The sequence below is a fragment of the Gnatocerus cornutus genome, chromosome 3 (genome assembly GCF_029298725.1).
Source record: "Gnatocerus cornutus isolate USDA-ARS CGAHR chromosome 3, icGnaCorn1.1, whole genome shotgun sequence".
Classification (NCBI taxonomy): domain Eukaryota; kingdom Metazoa; phylum Arthropoda; class Insecta; order Coleoptera; family Tenebrionidae; genus Gnatocerus; species Gnatocerus cornutus.
The window spans coordinates 16,006,877-16,031,657 of NC_142235.1; the positions used below are offsets into that span (position 1 = coordinate 16,006,877).

A 24,781-nucleotide genomic window follows, 5' to 3' on the forward strand; every position below is an offset into this window, starting at 1 on the left:
GCCAATACGTTTCGGAATCATGTCAATACCAATCAATGAGATTGTATTTGCTCGCAATCATTACGCAAGTTCAGTTGCGAAATTATTAATAGTCGCAAAATCAGTGCGTTTTTTATTTGTGAGGGGCTTCTCGTGTGTGACGTTTAGAACCTGTCATCCGACCTTCGATTAGTATCAATCACTCCTAACCTACAAACGAAGAAAAAGCGTTTGACCTAGCTCAAGGTAAGCAATTAATCTTATCAAAAAAATGATTTTGCATGCTTTGATCAATCAGTTTGTGCGTTCGAGCGTGATAATCGCTTTTTATTGTGTGATAACAATGACATAATGTAATGTCAAACTTTGATGGTCAGGGCCGGGCCCGATTTTTGCAAGCCCTTGGTGTTACGTAACAGTAGGAGGAGCGAATGACGCACTGGTTTTCACGCCGTCTTGATTTCAATAACTAGAATTTGAAGATGATCACAGGTGATAATTTACAAAAAGTGTGGAAAGGTTGACCTTCAACGGACGAACATTAGCAGTCAGTTGTTTCCACGACTAAAGTCAGTTTCGTAAAAGCAATTACCCTCGTTTTGTGCTCCACCTTAAATTTTAATTTAAAAATATGATAATTCTTATCGTTCATGCTTTGTCAGGCTGAATTATTAGACAGAGAGCAAACAAATTACTCAAGTATTGCACCAATTAAACGTTTAATGAGTTTGTACGGTGGGGGATTTATCTCTCCTTAATAAAAATCTTTCGCTCTTCTAATCATTTCATTGTCTTGTTAATCTTTTTTTGAAGTAGCTTTACTGCTTCAATCGAAATATCGGTCAGTGATCGCGGAATCGTCGGTATGAGTGGTCGACATAAGCAATGAAACACGACACTAAAAACAAGAAAGAAATTACCACCAGGTGAGTTAAGGGTAGTTTTCCCAACGCCATCTCTCGCGATATACAATAAACCTTATCCATATCAAAACCAGAGCAAAATGCAAGAAGTTATCAATCACATGTCTCTTATCGTCTTTTTAAGTTAAGTACATATTTGTTTGTCGAGACTAGTTGGCGTTGATATGGGCGATGAGAGAAGACCATTGATCGTACGAAAAAATTTTGGTCGTTATGGCAGGTACGGCCCTGTTATATTTACACGGTGTTTCATTATCAAATATACAGAGTGTTCTCTTTTGATTGCAGTTTGGTGGAAAATGGGCACATGGACTCCGGATTGAGTGTGCGAAGACCTGTTTACCAGTTGGAGGATCTCCACAAAGATTCCGAGTATGAAAAACCTCACGTAACTTGTAAGTTTCTTGTTATTAGTTAGACGGTTTTAACTAATGTGATTTTAGTTAAAGAGAAGTGTAAGAAAAAGGCTCGACAGTTTCGCTGCGACAAGTGTATAAAAAATACATTACCGGTCGTGAAATGGCTCCCGAAATACAATTGTGGGAAAAACTTATTCGGGGACGTCGTCAGCGGGATTACAGTGGCAATTATGCATATTCCCCAAGTAAGTTTATCTACTTAAACCAGGAAATAATATAAAACGCAACATAATTCTCATAAATAAAATTATCAGCTGTGGTTATTTATCTCGCTATCTTTATTATTCCAAAGATAAATGATACCACGTTCTGTTTTTTTTTAATAATTCTGAGCTTTTAATACAATAAATTAATAAACCGCGAATTTAATAAGTGATGCAATAATTTTTTTCTCATTTTTTGATAACGAATTTGTTGATGTCTGGGAATGTTTTCTTTGGAGTGTCCCCGATTTTTCAAATTAAAGTAGAACGAGCAATGAACTGGTTGAACAAAGGGTTTAATAATTCATACGTTATAGAGACGGCATTTGCTTCTGGAGAGATAGATAAATATTGACGGATAATTTGCTGTTGTTTGGAATGTAATTAGTAATTAGTAATTGCTTTCACTCTTATTAAGATAAACGTGTGGAATGCACCAATAGGGATAATTACGATAAAATGTTTTTTATTGGTAACCATGACGAAGGCTGAAAAAATAGTCAAGTGGTCCTTGGAAATTAAATGCACGCCATGTCATTTAGTTACGTATTAAAACTCAGATATTTTGTTGGTAGCACTGTATCAAACCACATTTAAATAGATCGGGTGATCAAAAAATATTTGTACTAAAATACACTCGGATTTTGTTTTGCACGTCGTTGATAGATCCATTTGACAAATTTTCAGGATTGGGGCATGGCCTGCTTTTATCTCGAAACCTTTTGCTCACCCGTTAGGTAGATAAAATACAATAAATGTCACTTTATCTACCATTGAATGAATTTTGTGGTAAAAGACATCTTTATCGCCTTGTTTAAAAATTTGCATTTTTATGTTGTTTTTATCATCGGACGGTAATAAAAATAACTTTCTACCACATTGCAGTTTAGACAATGATCGAAAACTTGTGTGAAATTTTACGTAAGCACGCTCAAGGTTTCCATGTTTATCATTAAATTGCAATAAGTTAAATAACATGATTATATGGCTATTGTTCATGTGAAAAAGTATCAATATTTACGATTTTTCTTATATAATTTTAGTTATTTCAATATGAACTTCTGATGAAATGTCACAAGTTGACATTTACGTCATCAAATTTTCAAAGATAGTGAAAATGCAAAATGTGGAAACAGAATAATATTTATCTAACATTATTTATCTGAATGCGAAATGATGCAGGATACAGCACGTGTACTTTGACAGTTTTTTGTTGACTTCGTATTGGAACCCTGAAGACGTCGCACTGATGATAAGGAATTTGCTATTCATATTTCTTTATTATATTTTATATTAATAATAATTAGATTCATACGCTGTGAAAGTAGCTGACAAGGTCAATGTAAATACTCAGTCTGAACATTTTATTGTTTATATTGGGTCTTCCAGAAAAATTCAATTGAATTGAACTCATTTAGAATGGAAACTATTGTCGGTGTTGTTAAATATAATATAATTAGGTTATAAATGACAAATTGATTATATATACAATTTGGTCTATGGGCGTCCATAAAGTAGCGGCAGTTTCATGGACAATGAAAACAATGACTTAGTTGTGTAATTTAAATAAACAAACAATGCACAATGCTTTGTTTACGCCGAACAAAAATAAGTTTGCAAAGAAAAAGAAAAAAATGTCTCGTCTTGAAAAATATTTTCCTCGCTTGTCCTATAAATAATTGTTGAATAATAATTCTAAAAATAAATAAATAAATAAAATCATTAAAGGTACTAGTCAGCACAAAAAAAAAACACTAAATTGCCGAAAACTACAATTTTGTACTCGTGGGATTTCAGCAAATCAATCTCATACTCATCCGTAATATAGCGTTCGATTTAATTAAGTGATAATGATAATAACTGATAAACGTCATCACCTAAAATTTCCACTGATAAAAGCTGAATAAATTTTTATCTGTCGTATGAGATTGCTCAGGAACACAATGATAGTAATATGTTACTATACTTTAGTAAGAGCTATCATTATTCCTCCTTTTAGTCGGTAGATAAGAAATTAACAATGTTGTTTATTTAAGTAAATAATAATTGTTATATAGTGTGATCACCTTATTTTTATAGAATTTAATTTTATGAACGACTCGAATTGATGTCAAAATTGTTTGTTCAAGTGGCACGTAACAGCTATTTGTGCTACAAGTACCTAAAATGCAGTTTTTCGGACTAATCGAGTCCTAAAAAAATTACCGAAAACGCGAATTAAATTGTGTTACTTACAACGAATTATATATATTTACAAACTTAATAAATTATTCATATTTATGTACTTATTAGATTAAATGAAATTGTTTAGTTATTATATTGAACCATCACGCTTTATTAGTTGTCATGGCAACTTTTTGGTATTGAGTCCGAAAAAGACTTTTTTTATGGGCTTAACTTGCCTCGAAGTTCTAATTCTCTCAATTACTTCTTTAATTCTTTTATGGTTTACTCGATGAAATCAATTGTTATTTTCGCGTCTGGTAATTAGCACTTTATCAGACTACGTGCAATCACAAAACAATAAGATAATCCCACAGTTTTAGCTCTCGTAATCCTATTTTGATTACACAATACTCGCAACATTATTTAAATTCCATTGCGATTTGGGGACGAAAAAACACAAAGATACGATGTATTCAGTTCATAGACCTGGTGATGTTATTGCAATGTTGGCAATCCTGATTATGAAATGCAAACATTAAAAAAACACGCATGGCAGGACTACCAATTTTTTTCTCTCTAGGGAATGGCGTACGGCCTCCTTGGCCACGTCCCCCCCGTCGTGGGCATGTACATGGCCTTCTTCCCGGTCCTAGTCTACTTCATCTTCGGCACATCCCGCCACGTTTCGATTGGTAAGTCTCCACCTTCAGCCCCTTTATACTAACAATTTCCTCAGGTACTTTCGCCATCGTATGTCTTATGACAGGAACTGTAGTAACCCAAACCAGTACCTCCGAAATCCTTCAAAATGGTACAGAAGTTCGGATGCGATCTGCACATCCTGACGGACCGCACTACTCCAACGTCCAAGTTGCTACAACTGTGACGTTTACAGTAGCAATGATACAACTAGCAATGTACGCTTTACGATTAGGTATTGTATCAACCCTCCTTTCGGAAACATTAGTGAATGGATTTACCTGTGCTTCCGCTTGTCATGTGGTGTCGTCTCAGATCAAGGATCTCTTCGGACTTCCTATAAGAAAAAGAAGAGGAAATTTTAGTTTTATTTATACTTTTTATGACGCAATTAATGCGTTGCCTGAAGCTAATAAGTATGCGTGTGCTGTTTCGGCTGGCTCGATCATTATTTTAGTTTTAAACAACGAACTATTTAAGGTAAGAGATCGAAATCCGCGATTTTTACTGACAGTGCAGTTTTGTAGCCATTTTTAGCGAAGAAAACTAAGATACCGTTTCCGATTGAACTCGTGGCTGTGGTATTAGGTACTATGACTAGCTATTTTTTTAATTTACATGCAGAATATAATATTTCCGTGGTCGGACGAATACCCACTGGGTGAGTACGCTCGGCAATTTCTCCGCCCGGAGGATTTTTAATTATTTATATATTACAGGTTTCCGGCGGTCACCCCACCGGTGTTTTCACTAATTCCCGAAATTTTCGTGGACAGTTTCGTCATCACAATGGTGTCGTACACCGTGACCATGTCCATGGCTTTGATTTTTGCCAGGAAGTTGATGTATGAAGTTAACTCGAATCAGGAGCTCCTCGCGTTGGTTAGTACCACTCTCCGGTGTTTGGTATCAATTCTAATCGTTTTTCCAGGGTCTGAGCAACACTGTTGGTTCGTTCTTTGCTTGTATGCCCGTTACGGCGTCTCTCTCACGTTCCATGATCCAACAGACAGTCGGCGGAAAGACGCAAGTAGCCTCCTTAGTCTCTTGTAGTATTCTTGTGGTGGTACTACTGTGGATCGGACCATTTTTTGAGACCTTACCGAGGGTACTTCCTTCTTTTATTTCCACTCCCATACTTATTTGATACTTTTTAGTGCGTTTTAGCCAGTATCATTGTGGTAGCTCTTAAAGGAATGCTCCTCCAATGCACATCAATCGTGAAGTACTACAAGTTGAGCAAATGGGACGCTTTGGTGTGGTTGGTCACTTTCTGTACCACCTTGTTTATACAGATTGGTTATGGATTGGCTGCTGGTGTCGCCGTCTCGTTGTTAAGTGTCTTTATTCAAGGCTATACACCATATTCTTGTCTTCTGGGTGTGATACCAGAAACTGATCTCTATGTTGATCTCAAACGTTACAAGAAAGTTCAGGAGATTCCGGGGATTAAAATCTTCCGGTACTCGGGAGGGCTGAGTTTCGCCACGAACGCGAGTTTCAAAGAGTCGTTGACGAGGAAGGTTGGATTTGATCCGGCGAGCGTGTTGAGGAAGAAGACCGCGATAGAGGAAGGACACACTCCGTAAGTCGTAATAATTTGATATATCGGGTGAGCAGAATAAAACGTGATCAAAGCAGGCTATGCTGGCTTAAAACGCGTTAGTTGGTTGTTATTACGAACGTATGTCTTGATATCTGTCGTTTAGCGACTTCTGTTAATTATCTGACGTTTTTATGTCAAGTTCGGACAAACGTCCGGGAGGTGCCCACTTGATAAATAATTCAATTAATCACTTTGGGGTGGTAAAAATTACGTTGTTGGCTAACAATAATAAAAAACACAGTGGTATCCCTCCTGTAAATAATAATAAAAATAAAAATAAATGAATAGATGTCAATCTGTTACTCCCAATTAAACGTGAAAAATTTGTTTACGTCCAAATCAAAAGTCTATTATTCATAGAATAATATGTTTTTATCTAATCGATTAAATCTAATCACGTGTACATACAGGTCGCCCAGTGAAGACTTCACCCTCTTAACACGCTGCATAATCGTGGATTTCGGCGCCGTCACCTTCGTGGATCCTTCAGCAGTCGACGCTCTGCGCCTCCTCAAGAAAGATTTCGCTCAACTCGACGTAGCTCTATTCTTCGCCAACTGTTCAGGTACTTTACGATCACTCTGTACGCGCAATTGTAATTATAATTTCAGAACCTGTGTACGAGAAATTTGTCACCTGTGATCGATACGAACACATCGAAAGCAAGTTTATGATTTTCCCGACAATCCACGATGCTGTTTTGTTTGGTCAAAGTCACATTTCGGCGTTTAAATCGATTTAAGCATTGAGTATTATAAAGATGTTACGTTTGTTATGAATTTTTTAGTACTTATAGACGGAGGCTTTCACATTGTTACCAACTGTTATTTATTCATTATCAATAAAGAGAAGAAGAGGATTTAATCTCGATCCGTAACTTCGTCAAATATTCACGTGGTTTTACTTAGTATAATTGTTTATTTCCTCAGAAAATATTTGACTAGGTTTTGTGTTGTATTAGAAAATAACAGGCGGGATGGTTATGATTTCGTACGAAATGTTTGAGCTGTTGGCACCCGTGCTGTACCTGAACCGGGTTTTTTGCCTACAGCCGCTGAAATGGAAAAAAGGGGACTATAATTACGCCGTAACCAAATCGGTTGCGTATATTGCGTACAGTTATATCACAGTGACCTTTTTTGGTAAGAGAGTTTCAATTATTTTCCTTTATTGTGTGTTGTTTAGCTGTGGATGCGAACATCAGTTCTCTGTAAGTGGATTTGCGGACAGTTCGTCCCCGGCAATTGGTCCCCAGTCAATTCGTCCCCTTACAAATTTGTCCCTGAAATCTTTGTTTACATGCGTTGCAATAATAATAAGAGCATCAACTACATGTATTTGTGGTCACTTACAATAAAAATGTAATTTTTCATAATTTGTTATCTGTATAGGGTGTGACAACAATTGTAACCACCTCTAAAATTGTCGTTAATAATAATAATTTATTTTTTCTCATCGTGAGAGTTTAAACAACCAGTATGTATTTTATTAACCAAATTGCAGGAAGCTAATGCGCTCATTCAAAGTTATTTGTTAAACATTCTCTGCCTCTGATCATTAAAAACTTAATATATTACGAATTTACTACTTTTATGTAATTTTTTACTTTGGCGGTACACGAAGTTAAAAATTGAAAATTTATTTGCAATGTTTGTTCTTAAAAAGACATTTTTTTCGATCATTGAAAATGATTTAGAATTTTTTTCAAACGATAATAATTATTATAATTCTTTGTCAGACTGTTATTAATTTGTAATGCGTTTTTATCGCATGCTAATATTGCAATTTTTTGTATGTCTTCTTTATAAATGTTTTAATTAACCAGTGACAATTTCATTAGGTATATTTGATTTTTTAATTGTAATAAAATGAAATTTCTTAGTATACAGGGTGTCCCAGAACTCGCGCCCCAGAGAAAAAGGGCTTATGGAGGCAACAATTCTGAACCAAAATTTCGAAACTATAACTTTTTAACTCAAAAAATAACCGAGATAAGACAAAAAAACTGTAGCCAATCCTGAAGCTGAACAGAATTTGAAAATTGGTAACTATGGACACATACTATCATCCATTGGTCAGATGAATATTAGACCCTCGTTGCCTAGGAAATTGGAATGGCCTTTTACTCCACTTCTCGAATAAGCTTTCGGGATTGGTTATTAACTTTTTATCAGTTCTTGAATACTATTAATCTTAGTCAATTTTTGTTTTGAAATTTACCATCTGTATTGCTGTCGGCACCCTCTCTTGCTCTATGGGGCGCGAGTTCTGGGACACCTGTATAGCTACCTTGTGTTGTAGATATCAATTTTAAGTAAAATTATATAAATCACATTCTTCAATTATTATTAAAGATCACACAGGACTAATTGACGGGGGCAAACTGTTGGGAATGAACTGGTCGTATCCCCTGTAACTGTACAGCCAGGCATGCCAACTAAAACTAGTGAGCTCCTCGAGAAATTCTGCGCGTTTTGAGTTCCCTCTGATCTTGCAGTGAGCGCCAGCCTCTACGGTTTGTCGCAGCTCTACAAACTCGATTTGGTCTACTCCATTCGTGTGGGTAACAACACGGGCCGTTACGTCGCACTGTGTGATATTAGCGTGGTTTTAATTCCACCATTAGTCTCCACCATCATCACTGTGGTGAAAATTGATAAATACATCAAATATTTTGACTGCTTGAGACAAGTCCGTTACCAAACTTAACTTCCTTTTCTTACTCTGGTACTATTTCAGTGCGATTCTCTTCTGAAAAAAGTACCAACAAGGTCAAAGAAGTACCTTTTTGTGACTGTAGTCACCATGGGCTTCACCGCAACCATCGTAGTCTTTGATATGGTGATGTGGATCACTATTTCAAGTCGCGATGAGAATATTTACACCCTTTTTGGTTATTTTCTTCCATATTATGTTTGTTACCTCTTCACCATGGTGGTGGAGTTGCTCTACTGGCAGAGCGTTTACTCCATCAAAGTTCGGTTGATTTGTTTGAACCAGAAACTAGAAGACGCTGTGGTGAAAGAGGATAGTTTGTCTGCGCCGACTGATAGAAAGAGAATCAACAATCTTGTTGATACTTTAAAGGAAGAGAAGTCGAAAAACGATAGGAAAAACAAACCGGGTAAGCTCGAAATTTACAAGTGAGTTGGTACGCTTGTCTGTCGCTTTTTAGCGATCAGCCCTGAAGAAGTCCGCAATCTAATTACTTCGTACCAAAAGCTAATAGACGCGACAAACGCCGTCAACGACTACTTGGGTCTAGTCATTCTAGTAATCCTCTCTCTTGTTGCCAACTTTGAATTAATAAAATCCCCATTTCAGATCGTAATCCTCGGCTGTTTGATGCATTTATTGGTCACTCCGTACAGTCTTTACGCTCTTATTTTTAACACCGGTAATAGCATGTTTATCGTCTCCCAATCGATCTGGATGATTGGTCATATTCTACGTTTACTTTTAATTGTGGAACCATGTCATGGTTGTTTAACTGAAGTAAGTTTATCGTGTCATCATATTGGCAATAAAAGGCTTGTTTTAAGGCTAACAAAACAACGTCTTTAGTTTGTAAACTACTTTGCACGGAGCTTGAGAAAGTTGTAAAGAAATCATTGGAGTTTTTTCTGTCTTATTTGTCCGAATGCAGAATCCAATTTACAGCCTTTGGTTTGACGAAGATTAATCGGGGATTGTTGACAACGGTTTGAGCTTTGTTTGGTTTCAATTTAAAGTAATTTCGTGTTGTAGATTGCTGGAGCTGTTACGACGTATTTGGTGATTTTATTTCAATTCCAGTAGTGGCGTGTGCTGTGTTATTGTAGTTGAATAAATAGAATTACACTGAAATGTTGTTTTATTTCCTATTTTACAATCAAAAAAATCAATGTTCAAATGAAATTAACACATAAAAATATGCATGCTTAGAAAAATTGAGAAGAGAATTCAAACAAGATAAAGAAATCAGAATTTATCTAAAAATTCTGAATAAATCAGTCTTAAACCAAAGAATTTATTCTTTTAAAATCCCACCTCTTTTTCACAACAAAATGGAGAATTTTACTGAAATCGGATTAAACCTAAAAAAAAAATCATTCTATTGGCTCGCATTGTCTTTATCACAGCAGTTTTTATAACAAAAAACGCAGGCAAACAACCCACTGCATCGTAACTTATCATTTATTGGCTTGGTGTTCAAAACCGTTTTCTATTGGTTACAATTCAAAGCTGATTAAAGAAATTGCCAGAAATGAACATAAAAAACCAAACAGTTTTAGAAATGTTTGTTTTTAAATGAAATTTTGGGAAGTTACTATTTTTTGGCTGGGATTAACTCCACCAAATTGCAAATTTAGAAAACAAAAGACACAAATTTTAGAAAATTTTATTTTCAAGACAATCCGATGTCAAAAATTTCAGATATTCAAGATAAAAAATCCTTATTTTCGTAATTTTGGTGCTATACCTGTGAAATTTGGGGAAGTTACTGTTTTTGAGTCGTCTATAACTCTACTAAATTACAGGATTGTAGAGCAAAAGGCACATTTTAGTAATTTGAATTTTCAAGGCGAAGCAAAAATACTGGATATGCAAGATTAAAAATCGTAATTTACGTAGTTTTGGTGCTAAACAAACTACAAAATTTTGAGAAGTTACAATTTTTAAGTGGTGTATTAACTCTACTAAATTTCAGGATTGTAGAGCGGAAGACACAAATTTTGGGAATTTTCAAGACGAAGCGAATATTTCAGATATCCAAGATTAAAAACCGTAATTTTCGTAATTTTGGTGCTACAGTTATGATATTTTGAGAAGTTACTTACTTGTTGTGTTTTATTGCCACCAAATTGCAAAATTGTAGAGCAAAAGATACAAATTTTAGAAATTTCTATTTTCAAGATGAAGAAAAAATTTTGGATATCCAAGACTAAAATTCGTTATTTTCGTAATTTTGTGTTACAGCTACGAAATTTGGGGAAGTTATTATCTTTGAATTGTGTATTAATGCTAGCAAATTTCAAAATTATAGAGCGGAAGACACTAATTTTAGAAATTTTCAAAGCGAACCGAAAATTTCAGATATCCAAGATTAAAAATCGTAATTTTCGTAAATTTTGTGCTACAGCTATGAAATTTTGAGAAGTTACTGTTTTTGAGTCGTATATTAACTCTACCAAATGGCAGGATTGCAGAGCGGAAGACACAAATTTTAGAAATTTTCAAGACGAAGAAAACATTTCGGATATCCAAGATTAAAAATCGTATTTTTGTAATTTTAGTGTTACAACTATGAAATTCTTGCAAATTACTATTTTTTGAGTCGTGTATTATTTCTACTAAATTGCAAAAGTGTAGACCGGATGACACAAATTTTAGAAATTTTCATTTTCAACACGAAGCAAAAATTCCGGATATTCAAGATTAAAAATCGTAATTTTCGTAATTTTGGTGGTACAGCTATAAAATTTTGGGAAGTTACTTATTTTGAGTCGTGTTTTAATGCCACCAAATTGCTAAATTGTAGAGCAAAAGATATAAATTTCAAAAATTTCTATTTTCAAGACAAAGAAAAAATTTTGGATAACCAAGACTAAAATTCGTTATTTTCGTAATTTTGATGCTGCAGCTACGAAATTTGGGGAAGTTATTAATGTTATTATCTTTGACTTGTGTATTAACGTTACCAAATTGCAAAATTGTAGAGTGGAAGACTCAAATTTTAGAAATTTGTATTGTCTAGACGAAGCAAATATTTCGGATATCCAAGATTATAAATCATAATTTTCGTAATTTCGGTCCTACCGCTTTGAAATTTTCGGAAATTACTATCTTTTAGTCGTGTATTAACTCCACTAAATTGCAAAACTGTAGAGCAAAAGACACAAATTTTAGAAATTTTTATTTTCAAGACGAAATAAAAATTTCAGATATCCAAAACTAAAAATCGTAATTTTTGTAATATTGGTGCTACACCTACAAAATTTATGGAACCTGCTATCTTTGACTCGAGTATTAACTCGACCAAATCGCAAAATTATAGAGCAAAGGACTCAAATTTAAAAAATTTTCATTTTCAAGACGAATAAAAAATTCCGGATATCCAAGATTATACATCATAATTTTCGTAATTTTGGTGCTGCAGCTATTTAATTTTAGGAAGTTACTATTTTTGCATTGTGTATTAACTCTAGTAAATTGCAAAATTGTAGGAAAATTGAATTCAATAATTCGTGTTTAATAGTACATATTTTATTTCTATTAGGTAAATGTGGTCCAAGCAATAAAAATCGAACATATTTTCTCAGTGCTGTTGCAAAATGAGTTTCACAGTTTGTGATTCCTGTCAAAACTAATCTCGATACTGAAATAAAATTGCCAAATACGTCGTCAGAGTCCCTGCAATCTAAAAAATCGAGTTAACTCCCAAATCTTTAAACAACACAACTTCAAACCTTCGTCAATAATCTCCGATTGATTCTCATTAACCCAGAAACAAAGAATTCAATTCTGCAGTTCGATAACACAAAGAACAACTCCAAAGTCTCCTTGGTTGAATTTTCAAAATTAATACTGAGAAAACTGCAAACTAAAGCTATTGTCTTTTTGGACTAAAACTCAAAATTGTTATTATTATAATCGTAAAAAAATATTGAAAAGCGTACTTCGTTTGAACAGCCATGACATGGCTCAACTATTAACAATAATCGAAGAAGATGAAAGCTCATCCACAGAAAAAACATAATAGAGTTGTCGTCCTTAACTATGTAGTGATGATGAGGTGTTACTAATAAAAGGAAAAAGCAACCCAAAAGTATCATCTAAAAATTAGTCCGTTTAATAATTTAAGTTGTAATATTAGATCAAAAATAAGTTACTAGAACGTCCAAGCCAAAGTAGTCATTTATGGCTCCTGCCGCTTCTGCTAAATTTACGTATGAAATGAAAAACTTACGGATCTTATCTTCAGTTATTGCTAAAAAATTATTCTGATAGATTATGGATGCCAAAGAACTAAAAATGTTACCATTTACTCTGTCTTCCCCATTATTTTCTATTAACATGCCAACAAGATCGATCCTATTTCTGTCAACACTTCTAAATGAAACAACGTTATTTTCCAAAATTTCGTTCAACCAATTCAATCGAACACTCACAGAGTTTACACTCTGCCAAAAAATTAAATCCAAAACCATAATAAATAAATAAGACAAATGATAAGGAACAAAGTGACAAAACACCCCAAAATGTTCTTTTATATCAGTCCTACGAATCCACTCCAGTAAATCAATGATCAATATCGTTGATGTAAAACCGGTTGTAAAAATAACGAGAAATAGATATTTTCGCGATGTTTTGAGCAAATGTTTGAGATGAACATCACACTGAAAGTAAACATTATAAAAGAAACTACTTAAATAAAAGAGTACTTGGCTTAAACAGTCAAGACACTTCATGAAAGTATCAAATTTGAGTGTTGTGACAACGGCAAAAACTACTGGCGATGTTACAACAAGTCCAATGTCGGTAAATGAGACGTAACGACCAGTGCTGTTTCCTATCCGCATAGAGTACAACACTTCAGTTTTGGAAAGTTGGTACAAGCCGAAAATCGCCGAAGTTACTGAAATAACGAAAGAAAATGTACTAATTTAAATTTAAAAGTACATAGTAGCCACATACCAGTTATTAAAATGATAACGCAGCTGTAAATAATATAATTTCGAGACTTTGTTATTACATATTCTGCATTACATTTTTTCCAGTTCAAAGGCATGAGCCCGAAAACTCGTCCAATGTAAAATATGGGGGACCACGATTGGAACATTTCGGTTGAAATCGTAACAGATTGTTTCATTGTGTAAGAAAAGTTTTTTTCGTAAGACATTGCAATTATTTTTCTACAAATCAACTTCCAAATGAAGTTCAGTCAGGTAAAAAGAGCACTTTATTGACTAATGATTAGTCCCAAATATCATACCATCAAATTAAAGCATGAAATATTAATCTGTTGACATAAATCTTTTTGGAACCGTCAACAGTTATTATTAAAGTTAATACTTAGATAAGACACAAAATTTAGAACATATCGTATTTAAGCCAAAACAAAAATTTCCGATATCCGTCACTAAAAATAGTAATTTTTGTGCTACAGCTATGAAATTTGGAGGTGTTACTATATTTGACTCTACCAAATTACAGGATTGTAGAGCAACAGGCACAAATTTTAGACATTTTCATTATCAAGGCGAAGCTAAAATTTCGGATATCCAAGATTAAACCTCGTAATTTTCGTAATTTTGGTGCTACAGCTGTGAAATTTGAAAAAGTTACTATCTTTCAGTCGTGTATTAATTCCACTATATTGCAAAATTGTTATCATTAATTATTGTATTATAGTTTTTAAAATTGAATTAATATTACTAATTGTTAATATGATGATTGGTACAATCTAGAATTCAAAAATTCGTGTTTTACAGTATACTACGAATTTCTACCAAATGTGGTCCAAGCATAGCTAAACCGTTTTACTAATTTTCTCAATTTGCCATTATTTTACAAACTAATCTCGATACTGAAACAAAATCGCCAAATATGTCGTCAGAGTTCCAGCAATCTAAAAAATCCGATTTACTTCTAACTCTTTAAACGACACATCTTCAAACCTGTGCCAATAAACTGCGATTAATTCTCATTAACCCAAAAACAGAGAATTCAATTCTGCAGTTCGATAACACAAAGAACTCCAAAGTCTCTTTGGTTGAATTTTCCAAATTAGTACTAAGGAAACTGCAAACTAAAGCTATTGTCTTTTTGGACTGAAACTCAGAGTTCTCATTATAATCGTAAAAAATTACTCAAGAGTTTACTTTGTTTAAACAGTCATGACATGGCTCAACTATCAACAATAATCGAAGAAGGTGGAAGATCATCCAGACAAAAAACATAAAAGTGTTCCCTTCCTTCACTACCATATAGTGATGATGTGGTGTTACCAATAAAAGGAAAAAACAACCCAAAAGTATCATCTAAAAATTAGTATGTTTAATTTATGATTTTTTGTTAAATAAAAAATAACTTACTAGAACATCTAAGCCAAAGTAATCATTTATGGCTCCCGCAGCTTCTGTTAGATTTAGGTATGAAATGAAAAACTTGCGGAGTTTATCTTCAGTCATTGCTAAAAATCAGGAAAAAGTGATCATTAATTTTACAAATTATTGCTTGATTTTTTCAGATTTCTCAGATTTTCGATTCTCTCGCAAAATTCTTTAAATTTTTTGTGAAAAAATTTTATTGTCGTTGGAAGAATCTAAATAATAGGAAAGATACGGAAAAATTGAAAGAATTTGAGACAGAGTGCAAAAAATTATACCTTTCCCTTTATTTCTCAGGTTATTTTGTACGACTATGTCAACAAGATCAATCTTCCTTTTCTTAACTCTTCTGCACAAAACTCGATCATCTTCCAATATTTGGTTCAAGCAACTCAGTCGAACACTCACAGAGTTTACACTCTGCCAAAAAATCAAATCCAAAACCACAATAAATAAATAACACAAGTGATAAGGAACAAAGTGACAAAACACCACAAAGCGATCTTTTTTGCTAGTTCTGTCGATCCATCCTAATAGATCATTAATTAAGAGCGAAATTGTAAAGCCAGTTGTGAAAATAACAAGAAATAGGTACTTTCTCGAAGTTTTGGGCAAATTTTTGAAGAAACTATCACACTGAAAGAAAACCTTATAAAATAAACTACATTAATAAAATAGTACTTCTCTTAAACAGCTAAGGTACTTCATAAAGGTGTCAAGTTTTATTGTTGTGGTAACGCCAAAAACTACTACTGATGTTAAAATAAGAACAATGTCAATATATGTGACGTAACGACCAGTAGTGTTTCCTATCCGCATAGAAAACAAGGTTTCAGTTTTGGGAAGTTGGTACAAGCCAAAAATCGCCGCACTTACTGAAATATTAAAAAAAGATCCTAATTTAGCTTAAAATACCATAGATCCATTTTTTTTATAACGCAGCCGCCAAGATAATGTAGCGCTGACTTGCTCAAATGACTTGACTTTTAATGGTTTTTACGACGGTGCGGTTGGGAGGTCATAAATTTCGGCTCTGAGGCCTAGGTTGTCACTCAAACACTGCTTAATGGTTCGCATTTAGGCCCGGTATTTCAGTACTTGGTTAAACCTAGAATTTTTGGTTAACTCGTTTGAAGCGTATTTCAGTGTTGGGTTACACTCATTCGATGGTTAAATTTCTTGGTCAGTTGACCAAGGTAGCGAGGGTGGGTTAACCCAAATTTATTGCGCGTGCATTTTGAGATTTCTTCAAATTCAATTGTAATCTGGCATATCTGGCATTACAAGATTTGTAATTAATTCCGAAATTTTAATGAGGGCCTTTGGGATAATGTACTCTGCGTACATGAAAAATATTTGGTACCTAACATTAAACTTGAATGTCAGTCGTATTTGATCTGTTCGTTGCGAAGTTTGGAGTAATTAAATTAAAATAAAATAATAAATAATAATAAATAGTAATAAAATTAAAACATTACCAAATAATATCTTTTTCCCGAATTTTTTGTATCAGGTACAGATTACAACTTGTTTAGCAGCTAACTTTGATGCGAATTTTTACACTTACAAAAATTTGTTTCTTTTATACTAATTTTAAATTAATTGTATTAGAGTAGTGTAAAAATTTTCAATTTGAAAACAAAAAAGTAAGTTTAATACCTACTCAGTCATAATCTACTTGATTTAAAAATTAGTATTTTTGAAAAGATATGCCCATAACATTCAAACGCTACATGATATGTCTTATAAAAATGTGGGTTACTTGTTATTGCATTTATTAGTTTTTAAATCTTGTTACGCAGTGTAATGAGTGCAAAGCGTGGCGTTTGATCAAAAAATCTCTAGACACGAGAAATTATGACACTCGTCAATTTGGTGCGTGAAAACATCAGAATAAAGCAGAATCTAATCTGATTCCAACTAAGTTGACAGCCCGCTGACCGTTAACACCACAAGAAGTACTACCAACATACGAAAATTGTTGGTTAGTTAACCGAAATATCTTATCCCACCGTTTTGGCACTGAAATACGCCTTCTTGGTTAATTTTCTGGTAAACATTTAACCATGGTTTGTTAGCCTTGTTTTTAACCAAGTACTGAAATACCGGGCCTAGGAGTACAGTTTACCAAACGCTCTAGTGCGGTTATGGCTTTGACTTTTTAAATCGTTTACAGCCACCTTACCGCAAACCCCCATTAACATAATAACCTATAATAAATAATAATAAGTGGTTGGGTCTTATCTGCCTTGAAATGAACCGTAATAAATATTTCTACCCAGCTGGTCGGTCTTACAAATTGAAACAATGAAATTCGTCAAAAAAGCTAGCGTTTATCATTCTCATGGAGCAGTTATTTGAATCTTTAGCTACAATTACAATTATTCTTAATCATATGAAACAGGAAAAAATTCTTAAAATGATTCTTTTTGAATAAATCATTATTATATGTTTTTTCGGCCCCTTTAATTTTTGACCCTCATAAACTGCAGAGAAAGGGCTAATAAAGGGATGAAATTTTCTTGGACGGTGGATGAAAATGGATGGTATAATCTGATTATCTCAGGCATATAAACTCACCAAGACATCAATTTTTTGGGACTTTCCAGTTTCTTTTATCAATCGGTTTAAAATTAAAGTAAAAGGGCAAATGTGGTGGTGAGAGTTCACTTTAGTGCTTACACTTTTAAAAAGAAATAGTTTATAATAAAATTCAGCTTCGTAAATGTGTGCCTTTCCCTTTTTTCTGTATTCTTAATATGTCACATTTATTTCTAAAACTGTTTTCACTTCTTCCTATTCCTTTTTATGAGCAATTGGCTATCTTGTTATTGTTTACGTCAGATACTAAGATTATTTCACAAGTTCACATGTCAATCAATCGAGTTAAAAGATAATTATTATAATTCTATTTGTAAGTTTTATATAATTATTTTAAGGAATTTCATTGTTTTGATTTGTAAAGGCGCGATTCCACTTGCTTGGTCTAGCCCAGACCAGACCAGACATCAAAGATTTTGAGAGACGTTTTTATAATTCTTCAGTCCCTTTCTGCGTAGTCAGAAGTGCAATTGCATCTTAATGTTTCATCTTATGTTTTAAATACAGAAAGGGGCTGAAGAATTATAAAAACGTCTCTTAAATCTTGGATGTCTGGTCTGGTCTGGTGTAGAACAAGCAAGTGGAATCTCGGCTTAAGACTGACCAGCTGGGTAAAAATATTTATTACGATTCATTTCAAGGCAGACCCAACCACTTGAGCGTTATTATCTTTATGGGGGTTTGCAGTAAGGTGACTGTAAACGATTTAAAAAGTCAAAACCATAACCGCACTATAGCGGTTGGTGAACTGTAGTGTTGTTTTTATAAATACTATTAATTTTCTAATATGAAAACGCGTTTTCGCCTTCTTGTTATTTTGAATCTTTTGAGTAATAATTTTTGGTTACGTTTTGAGTTATTATAAGTATTATATTAATTATTTTGTTCCGTTATATGTTATATTACAAAAATTGCTGAAAAAGTGCGCTCGACGTCGGAATTATTATAACTAATACCGTTTTTTGTATAATACACATATACCTACTTCGCTACAATTACAATTACGAAAAATCCCGAATAATTCTAGCCGAAAAAATGAAATCCGGGATTTTTTACATGAACACGACGTCTACTTCGAAGAAAATTACAGCAAGTCAGAATTAATCGAAGTTCTTCGCACCAAAACATGTAGCAAATCATACCATACTTATAAGCTTGCAAAGAGACATGGACACACCATTTTAAGGCTGCCTCCATATCATTGAGTGTTCAATCCTATTGAACTGATTTGGTCGGAGTTGAAGGCACACATTCGGCGACATAATACAGCGCCCAAATTTAGCAAAGAAGCGATTGATTTAATATATCGAGAAGTGCACAAAATCAGCGTTTCTAGCTGGAAAAACAGTTTTGCGCATGTGACAAAGATTGAAGACAATTATAGAAAAAATCATCACCAAGAATTAATAATTAGTTTAAATGACGACGACGATTCCAGTGAAATGGAATTTGATTAATTTGTCTATTTATTAGTTAATAAATTGTATATTATTAGTTAGTTAATAAATTATCTCGTAAATTGTTGTTGATTTTTACATATTTTTTTATTGGTCCAAAAAATAAAATTAATCTGATATGAATCCTCTTAATTTTAAATTTAGCAAATGCGATCCTAACAATTTAATGTATGTTTGACAGCTTAAACCAGTAGAAATAAATACCGAAATTTATGGGCCCCCCAACCGCACCGTCGTAAAAACCCTTAAAAGTCAAGTCATCTGAGCAGGTCAGCGCTACATTATCTTGGCGGCTGCTATACCAGTGAGTAAAATGATAATGCAGCTATAAATAGTATAATTTCGAGACTTTCTAATCACATATCCTTCATCTACTGCTTTCCACTTTAAAGGCACGAGTCCGAAAAATCGTCCAATGTAAAAAATGGGGGACCATGATTGGAACATTTTACTCGAAATGATAACAGATTGTCTCATTCTGAGAGAAAAGTTGGTTTCGTAAAAGTTTGCAATTAATTATTGTTCTAAAAATTAACATCAAAATGTATCGGTGGATTAAAAATGTCACTTTATTTAGTAAGATTATTAAGACTGAAAAACTCTCAATATCAAATTGAAGCATGAAATATTAATTTGTTGACATAAATCATTCAGGCTACGTCAACACTTATTATGTAGATGTTAAAAAAAATGTTATGATATTTTTCTCCCCCATCTCTTAATAATAATAATATTATTACTTCGACAGTGCGTCGAAGCCCGTTTACCCAATCATAAAATTGGAAATTTTTTATGTATCAAAGATCACTACTTTAGACATTTTATTAATTGTTGCCAAGTACAAATTTCCAGACCTTTTTCTTTTAATAAAATGGAGGATATTATTGAAATCGGTTCAAAACCAAAAAAAGAATTCATTTCATTCGCAAGCATTGTCTTTATCACAGCGGTTTTTCTAACAAAAAACACAGGTAAACAACCCACTGGGTCGTAACTTTTCAATTATTGGCTCCATGTCCGAAACTATTTTCTATTGGATACATTTCTAAAAGATAATTAAAGTCATGCACAGAAAATAATCAATTCATTGGATGTTGATGACAATAAACGCCCAAAATAAATGAAATCGATGAGTTCTGAATTTTCTGCGTTACTTTTTTTTGTCTTTTGTTTACTGGATGATTAATTAATTAATTAATTAATTAATTAATTAATTAATTTAAGTTGGTACAAACCAAAAATCGCAGCACTTTCTAAAAATAGAAAAGTTGCAAATTTTATACTTTCTAGATCGTCAACATTACCAGTTATTAAAACGATAGTGTCATAAATAATATAATTTCGAGACTTTGAAATCAAATATCCAGTATTCAATTTCTTCCACTTTAAAGGCACGAGACCAAAGATTTAAACATTTCACTTGAAACGGTAACAGTTTGTCCCATTTTGCGGAAAATTAGGAAAGTGGTCAATTCATATTCTGAGGTCTCATTCAATTGCATTTTTAGGCTATTCGATCTCATTGCGAGTAAATCGATTTTAATTATTTCTTTATGTTTACTTATTTTGTTATCAGTTATCATTATTTGTAAGGAATCAATCATCAATGTTAGTTCTGAAAAAGTATTATGAAATTAAAGAATGAAATATTAATCTGTTGACATAAATCTTTTCGGACGTAACGTGAAATATTATAAATTGTTATATTTTTTTAATGTATTATTATATTTAAGGCCAAAGAAACCAAAACATTAAAGAATTCTAAAAAAAGAGAACGTAAGAAACAATGAATCTTAAAGACTAAAACTATTAACTAATTATAAAACTTTAATGTGTATTGTGACTAATACAAGCAATCTAAAGTTCAATAATTTGTGTTAATAATAATGTAGTACCATCATAAAACCCAAAACAACTTTTTCAGTGGTGTTTCAATAAAAGTTTCGAAAACTAATCTCGATACTGAAACAAAATCACCAAATATGTCGTTAGAGTTCCAGCAATCTAAAAAAAAAAAACAAATAGCTTTAAACTTCAAACAGCATAACTTCAAACCGTCGTCAATAAACTCCGATTGATTCCGAATAACCCAGAAACAGTAAACTCAATTCTGCAGTCCGACAACGCAAAAAACACTTCCAAAGACTCTGTTGTCACATTTTCGAAATTTCTACTAATGAGAATATAAACCAAAGTTGTGGTTTTTTTGGACTGAAACTCAACACTTTTGTTACATCTAAAAAATTAATTGAAAAGAGTACTTCTTTTGAACAACCATGACATGGTTCTACTATCAACATCAATCTGAAGAGGTGGAAAATCATCCAAATTAAGAAGTAAGGAACGTTCTTGCCCCTAATTTTGTAAAAATGATGAGGGGTAACTAGTAGAAGGAAAAAACAGCCTGCAAGAATGAACTAGAAATTGTTTAATTACTTGCGAAGAAAAAGTGGTATCACTTAAAGTACTACCAAAATTACGCCACTAAAGTAGTTGTTTAGAGCAATAGTAGCTTCTATTAATTTTTGGTAAGAAGTTAGCAAAAAGTTGATGTTATCCTCAACCAATTCTAAAAAAGTTTTATTTGTCCCGGCGCATCCACCAAAATTTTAATTCTTACTATTATCAATATTTCTTTCCTCTTCTTCCTCCAAAGTATTAACAACGTTGTTAATCTTCCTCCTGCTAATCTTGGGAAAGAGACTCTCATCTTTTATTAAACGTTCCAGTTTTTGGTTCAAAGAAACCAATCTGAGTTTAATATAATCAACGCATTGCCAATACAACAAATCCATGGCGGTGATAAAAGAATAAGACATATAATAAGGAATAAAATGACAAAAAAATATGTATTTATTTCGATCGCCTTTGATAATGTCTGTCCAAATCATCACGTCTGTGATAAAAATGGAAATTGCAAATCCCATGCTCATGATGGTAACAAATACATATTTTTTTGACGTTGGAAGAAGTTGGCCAAGACGCAAATCACACTAGAAAAAATAAGTGAAAAACAAATCAAAATGTTTTAAGTGATACTTGTCTTAAGGAGTCGATATATTAAATGAACGTGTCGACTTTTATTACTGAGATGATCGTAAAAGCTAATGGAGATACGAAAATGATTCCAATGTCAGTAAAAGTGACGTAGCGACCGGTACTGTTGCCTATTCGTGCTCGGTATAAAATGTCAGTTTTGGGCATTTCAAACAGACTGTAAACTGCGATGCTCACTGAAATTTAAAGGGGAAAATTTAAAACTTCACCCAAAAGAGGGAGAAAGTAGTTAATTTCATACATACCAGTGACTAGCACAGTGACGAAGTTCAGAACCACATAACTTCGAGACTTAGAAATTACGTATTCTGCGTCTATTTTCCTCCACGTGAAAGGCAGAAGGCCAAAAACTCGACTCAGATAAAACATAAAACTGAACGATTTAAACATTTCAGAACTGATATTAACTGAGTTTCCCATTTCTTTCATTGAAGACGTTTTTTTTTTCGATTTTATTGATTAAAATGTCTTTACTTTTATATTCGTCCACTTAAAATGAAATAATTAAATTCATTAATAATTTCGACAATCGATCAGAACTTCGTAATTAAAACAACACGTGTGTCATTAAAATAACAAGGCCAGTTAAGTTTTGGGGATGAAAAATGACGAAGGGAAGGTAAAAAATGTCACTTCATTCACTACTTAATGGTCAATTCTGGAAAACCATCCCCATCAACACACCCCCTCTGTTCTAATTAAAGCGTGAAATATTAATTTGTTTACATAAATCTTTCCGGCGGCGTAAACAGTTATTATTAATATGAGGAAACAAAAACAGTTGCTGTTATTTTTAAATCAAATCTTCCACAAAAATAATATTATTTCTGTCCGAGACGCCACAAAATGAGAAAGTCCGTCACCATATCCACCGAAATGTTTAAAAGTATGATTTTTATGCTTTATTTGAGTCGGATCTTCGGTTTAATGCCTCTCACGTGGAAGAAGCTAACTGTAGGATACGTCATTTCAAGTTCTAGAAATTATATTGTGTATAGTTGCGTTGTTGTTGTCTTAACTGGTCTGTTTGTGTTGCATTTTCCTTCAATTTAACTTGGTCTTCATATTTTTAGTCACTCTCAGTCTCTACAGTTTGTACGAAATTTTCAAAGTCGACATCATCTACGTGATCAAAATGGGCACCGTCACTGGACGCTTCGTCACTTACATCGACATCTCAATTGTAATAGCCACTGCTTTCGCTGGGGTTCTAATCACTTCTTTGAAAGTGAACCATTTTATTCTATATTTCTACCATTTGAACATGGTTCGTGGGGTAGTTTCCTCTTTTGGAATTCTATCAAACCTTAATCATTTCAGGCCGATATTTTGATAAAGCAGAGAAATTTAACCAAAGGAAAGTATAAATCCATCACTGTGTCGACCATGTCGTTCCTAATATGTCTGCTAACGTTTCAAACTGTTCTTTGGGTCAATCTCGGTTCCAAGGTGCAAGATGTATATCTTCTGGCTGTTTACTATTGCGTGTATCATTTATTATTCGTTTTTTGTGTGGCCATGGGACTCGTGTATTGGCACCTCGTCTATGCTATCAGAAGACAAATTGAAGCTTTGAATGAAAGCCTCATATTCATTGGTAGAAGGAAAACTGTAATAAGTCAACAAAAAGAAATCATCCAATTGATGTCAGTGCTACATGGTGACCACACTAAAAACAAAAGTAACGACAACTCTGATCTCCCTTCCTCTCCAATCATCCGAAACATCACCAGAGCCTACTTACACTTGGTAACTGCACGAAACTACATCTACGAGTGCTATGGTTTACTAATCTTGGTAATACGATCAAAATTTTTCACTTGAGGCACTCATCGTGTTTCAGATACTTGTCTTGGGGAACTTCATTCATCTTATTATAACCCCTTACCTGGTACGCTCGCTGATAATGAACACTGGCAGAAAAGTTTTCATACTCAGTCAAGCTTTTTGGATGATAGGGCACATTTTGAGGTTGATTTTGATAGTGGAGCCCAGTCATCGGACCCTTGTGCAGGTGCGTACCGGCAAAATGAGAAGACTCCGAGGGGATAAATTGCCACAAATCATTGCAGCTAAAAATGACTTCGTTGCTTGTTTGTAAGTTGTTGAACACCGACGTGGAGCAAGAAGTGAGGAAACTGTTGGAACTTCTCTTGTTGTGTTTGTCAAAGTGTAAAATGGAGTTCACGGCTTTCGATTTGGTTAAAATTAACAGAGGACTGCTAACCACGGTTAGTTTAAGGCGAGAACTTTTTCGCTAGTTTATTTGTCTTTTCAGATTACCGGGGCTGTGACTACGTATTTGGTTATTTTGTTTCAGTTTAATTGAGAATTGTGGTTGTAATGTCAATAAATTAGGATTACTTTAAAGAAAACTTTTATTTAAGAATCGCTCGCTACGCTCGCTCCTGCTTATAAAAACATCAAAAAAAAAATTAATTCCTATATTGACGTTTCTATGGTTGGAAAGACGGCAGCTACGATAAAGATAAGAAGCTCCAACCAATCTATTGTTGTTGAAAACCTCTTCATTACAAATCCATTATCCACAAATTAATTTATTGAATTTATTAATTACG

General features: G+C 33.6%; 6 protein-coding genes across 9 annotated transcripts; 3 read left to right on the forward strand and 3 right to left on the reverse strand.

Moving 5' to 3' along the window:
- Positions 1-63: 63 nt before the first annotated feature.
- Positions 64-6,884, forward strand: LOC148177502 (prestin-like). 4 transcript variants are annotated; one of them, XM_088031910.1, is made up of 12 exons: positions 890-905; positions 1,056-1,122; positions 1,191-1,297; positions 1,346-1,506; positions 4,271-4,382; positions 4,427-4,869; positions 4,917-5,050; positions 5,109-5,271; positions 5,321-5,497; positions 5,547-5,974; positions 6,406-6,560; positions 6,607-6,884. In XM_088031910.1, the coding sequence occupies exons 2-12, from the start codon at positions 1,067-1,069 to the stop codon at positions 6,735-6,737; spliced, it is 2,067 nt and encodes a 688-aa protein (XP_087888036.1). In that variant the 5' UTR covers positions 890-905; positions 1,056-1,066; the 3' UTR covers positions 6,738-6,884. The 4 variants fall into 4 exon arrangements, with proteins under 4 accessions (XP_087888038.1, XP_087888037.1, XP_087888036.1 ...); XM_088031912.1 differs by lacking the exons at positions 890-905; positions 1,056-1,122 and adding an exon at positions 64-225; XM_088031911.1 differs by lacking the exon at positions 1,056-1,122 and having other exon boundaries at positions 550-905.
- Positions 6,885-6,968: 84 nt separating this feature from the next.
- On the forward strand, positions 6,969-9,793 carry LOC148177503 (gustatory receptor for sugar taste 43a-like). Its single transcript, XM_088033351.1, has 7 exons — positions 6,969-7,137; positions 8,493-8,686; positions 8,735-9,119; positions 9,171-9,268; positions 9,320-9,490; positions 9,538-9,696; positions 9,743-9,793. The coding sequence occupies exons 1-7, from the start codon at positions 6,972-6,974 to the stop codon at positions 9,791-9,793; spliced, it is 1,224 nt and encodes a 407-aa protein (XP_087889477.1). The 5' UTR covers positions 6,969-6,971.
- Positions 9,794-11,711: 1,918 nt separating this feature from the next.
- LOC148177504 (gustatory receptor for sugar taste 43a-like) lies at positions 11,712-13,877 on the reverse strand. Its single transcript, XM_088033352.1, has 10 exons — positions 13,673-13,877; positions 13,420-13,613; positions 12,945-13,374; positions 12,868-12,914; positions 12,655-12,810; positions 12,445-12,600; positions 12,343-12,395; positions 12,073-12,134; positions 11,984-12,041; positions 11,712-11,844 (listed from the first exon to the last, which is right to left on the reverse strand). The coding sequence occupies exons 1-10, from the start codon at positions 13,875-13,877 to the stop codon at positions 11,712-11,714; spliced, it is 1,494 nt and encodes a 497-aa protein (XP_087889478.1).
- Positions 13,878-14,473: 596 nt separating this feature from the next.
- LOC148177505 (uncharacterized) lies at positions 14,474-16,013 on the reverse strand. The gene is made up of 9 exons (XM_088033353.1): positions 16,003-16,013; positions 15,769-15,958; positions 15,397-15,723; positions 15,215-15,302; positions 15,073-15,170; positions 14,860-15,018; positions 14,656-14,808; positions 14,554-14,606; positions 14,474-14,507 (listed from the first exon to the last, which is right to left on the reverse strand). The coding sequence occupies exons 1-9, from the start codon at positions 16,011-16,013 to the stop codon at positions 14,474-14,476; spliced, it is 1,113 nt and encodes a 370-aa protein (XP_087889479.1).
- Positions 16,014-21,095: 5,082 nt separating this feature from the next.
- LOC148177506 (uncharacterized) lies at positions 21,096-23,068 on the reverse strand. Its single transcript, XM_088033354.1, has 11 exons — positions 23,046-23,068; positions 22,929-22,986; positions 22,887-22,896; positions 22,677-22,691; positions 22,448-22,624; positions 22,233-22,378; positions 21,766-22,138; positions 21,617-21,714; positions 21,407-21,562; positions 21,201-21,356; positions 21,096-21,149 (listed from the first exon to the last, which is right to left on the reverse strand). Exons 1-11 carry the CDS (start codon positions 23,066-23,068, stop codon positions 21,096-21,098), a joined length of 1,266 nt encoding a protein of 421 aa, XP_087889480.1.
- A 10-nt stretch (positions 23,069-23,078) lies between these two features.
- On the forward strand, positions 23,079-24,759 carry LOC148177507 (gustatory receptor for sugar taste 43a-like). The gene is made up of 8 exons (XM_088033355.1): positions 23,079-23,223; positions 23,276-23,469; positions 23,523-23,999; positions 24,046-24,216; positions 24,275-24,433; positions 24,464-24,492; positions 24,523-24,539; positions 24,590-24,759. The coding sequence occupies exons 1-8, from the start codon at positions 23,079-23,081 to the stop codon at positions 24,757-24,759; spliced, it is 1,362 nt and encodes a 453-aa protein (XP_087889481.1).
- Positions 24,760-24,781: the final 22 nt, after the last annotated feature.

Coding starts and splice junctions, on each gene's coding strand:
- LOC148177502 (XM_088031909.1), top strand. CDS start 1,067: ATGGGCGATGAGAGAAGACCATTGATCGTACGAAAAAATTTTGGTCGT. Junction 1,507..4,270: donor CAATTATGCATATTCCCCAA/GTAAGTTTATCT, acceptor TTTTCTCTCTAG/GGAATGGCGTACGGCCTCCT. Junction 5,051..5,108: donor GTCGGACGAATACCCACTGG/GTGAGTACGCTC, acceptor TATATATTACAG/GTTTCCGGCGGTCACCCCAC.
- LOC148177503 (XM_088033351.1), top strand. CDS start 6,972: ATGGTTATGATTTCGTACGAAATGTTTGAGCTGTTGGCACCCGTGCTG. Junction 9,120..9,170: donor CGATAGGAAAAACAAACCGG/GTAAGCTCGAAA, acceptor GTCGCTTTTTAG/CGATCAGCCCTGAAGAAGTC. Junction 9,491..9,537: donor GTCATGGTTGTTTAACTGAA/GTAAGTTTATCG, acceptor GCTTGTTTTAAG/GCTAACAAAACAACGTCTTT.
- LOC148177504 (XM_088033352.1), bottom strand. CDS start 13,877: ATGTCTTACGAAAAAAACTTTTCTTACACAATGAAACAATCTGTTACG. Junction 12,042..12,072: donor ATATCCGGAATTTTTTATTC/GTCTTGAAAATG, acceptor TTTAAATTTGAG/TCCTTTGCTCTATAATTTTG. Junction 11,845..11,983: donor ACTCGAGTCAAAGATAGCAG/GTTCCATAAATT, acceptor TTTGCAATTTAG/TGGAGTTAATACACGACTAA.
- LOC148177505 (XM_088033353.1), bottom strand. Junction 14,809..14,859: donor GTCATGACTGTTTAAACAAA/GTAAACTCTTGA, acceptor TCTGAGTTTCAG/TCCAAAAAGACAATAGCTTT. Junction 14,607..14,655: donor ATCGCAGTTTATTGGCACAG/GTTTGAAGATGT, acceptor CGGATTTTTTAG/ATTGCTGGAACTCTGACGAC.
- LOC148177506 (XM_088033354.1), bottom strand. CDS start 23,068: ATGGTGACGGACTTTCTCATTTT. Junction 22,987..23,045: donor GTGACGGACTTTCTCATTTT/GTGGCGTCTCGG, acceptor TAAAAATAACAG/CAACTGTTTTTGTTTCCTCA. Junction 22,379..22,447: donor CGTCACTGTGCTAGTCACTG/GTATGTATGAAA, acceptor TTTAAATTTCAG/TGAGCATCGCAGTTTACAGT.
- LOC148177507 (XM_088033355.1), top strand. CDS start 23,079: ATGTTTAAAAGTATGATTTTTATGCTTTATTTGAGTCGGATCTTCGGT. Junction 24,000..24,045: donor GCTATGGTTTACTAATCTTG/GTAATACGATCA, acceptor ATCGTGTTTCAG/ATACTTGTCTTGGGGAACTT. Junction 24,434..24,463: donor ACAGAGGACTGCTAACCACG/GTTAGTTTAAGG, acceptor CTTTTTCGCTAG/TTTATTTGTCTTTTCAGATT.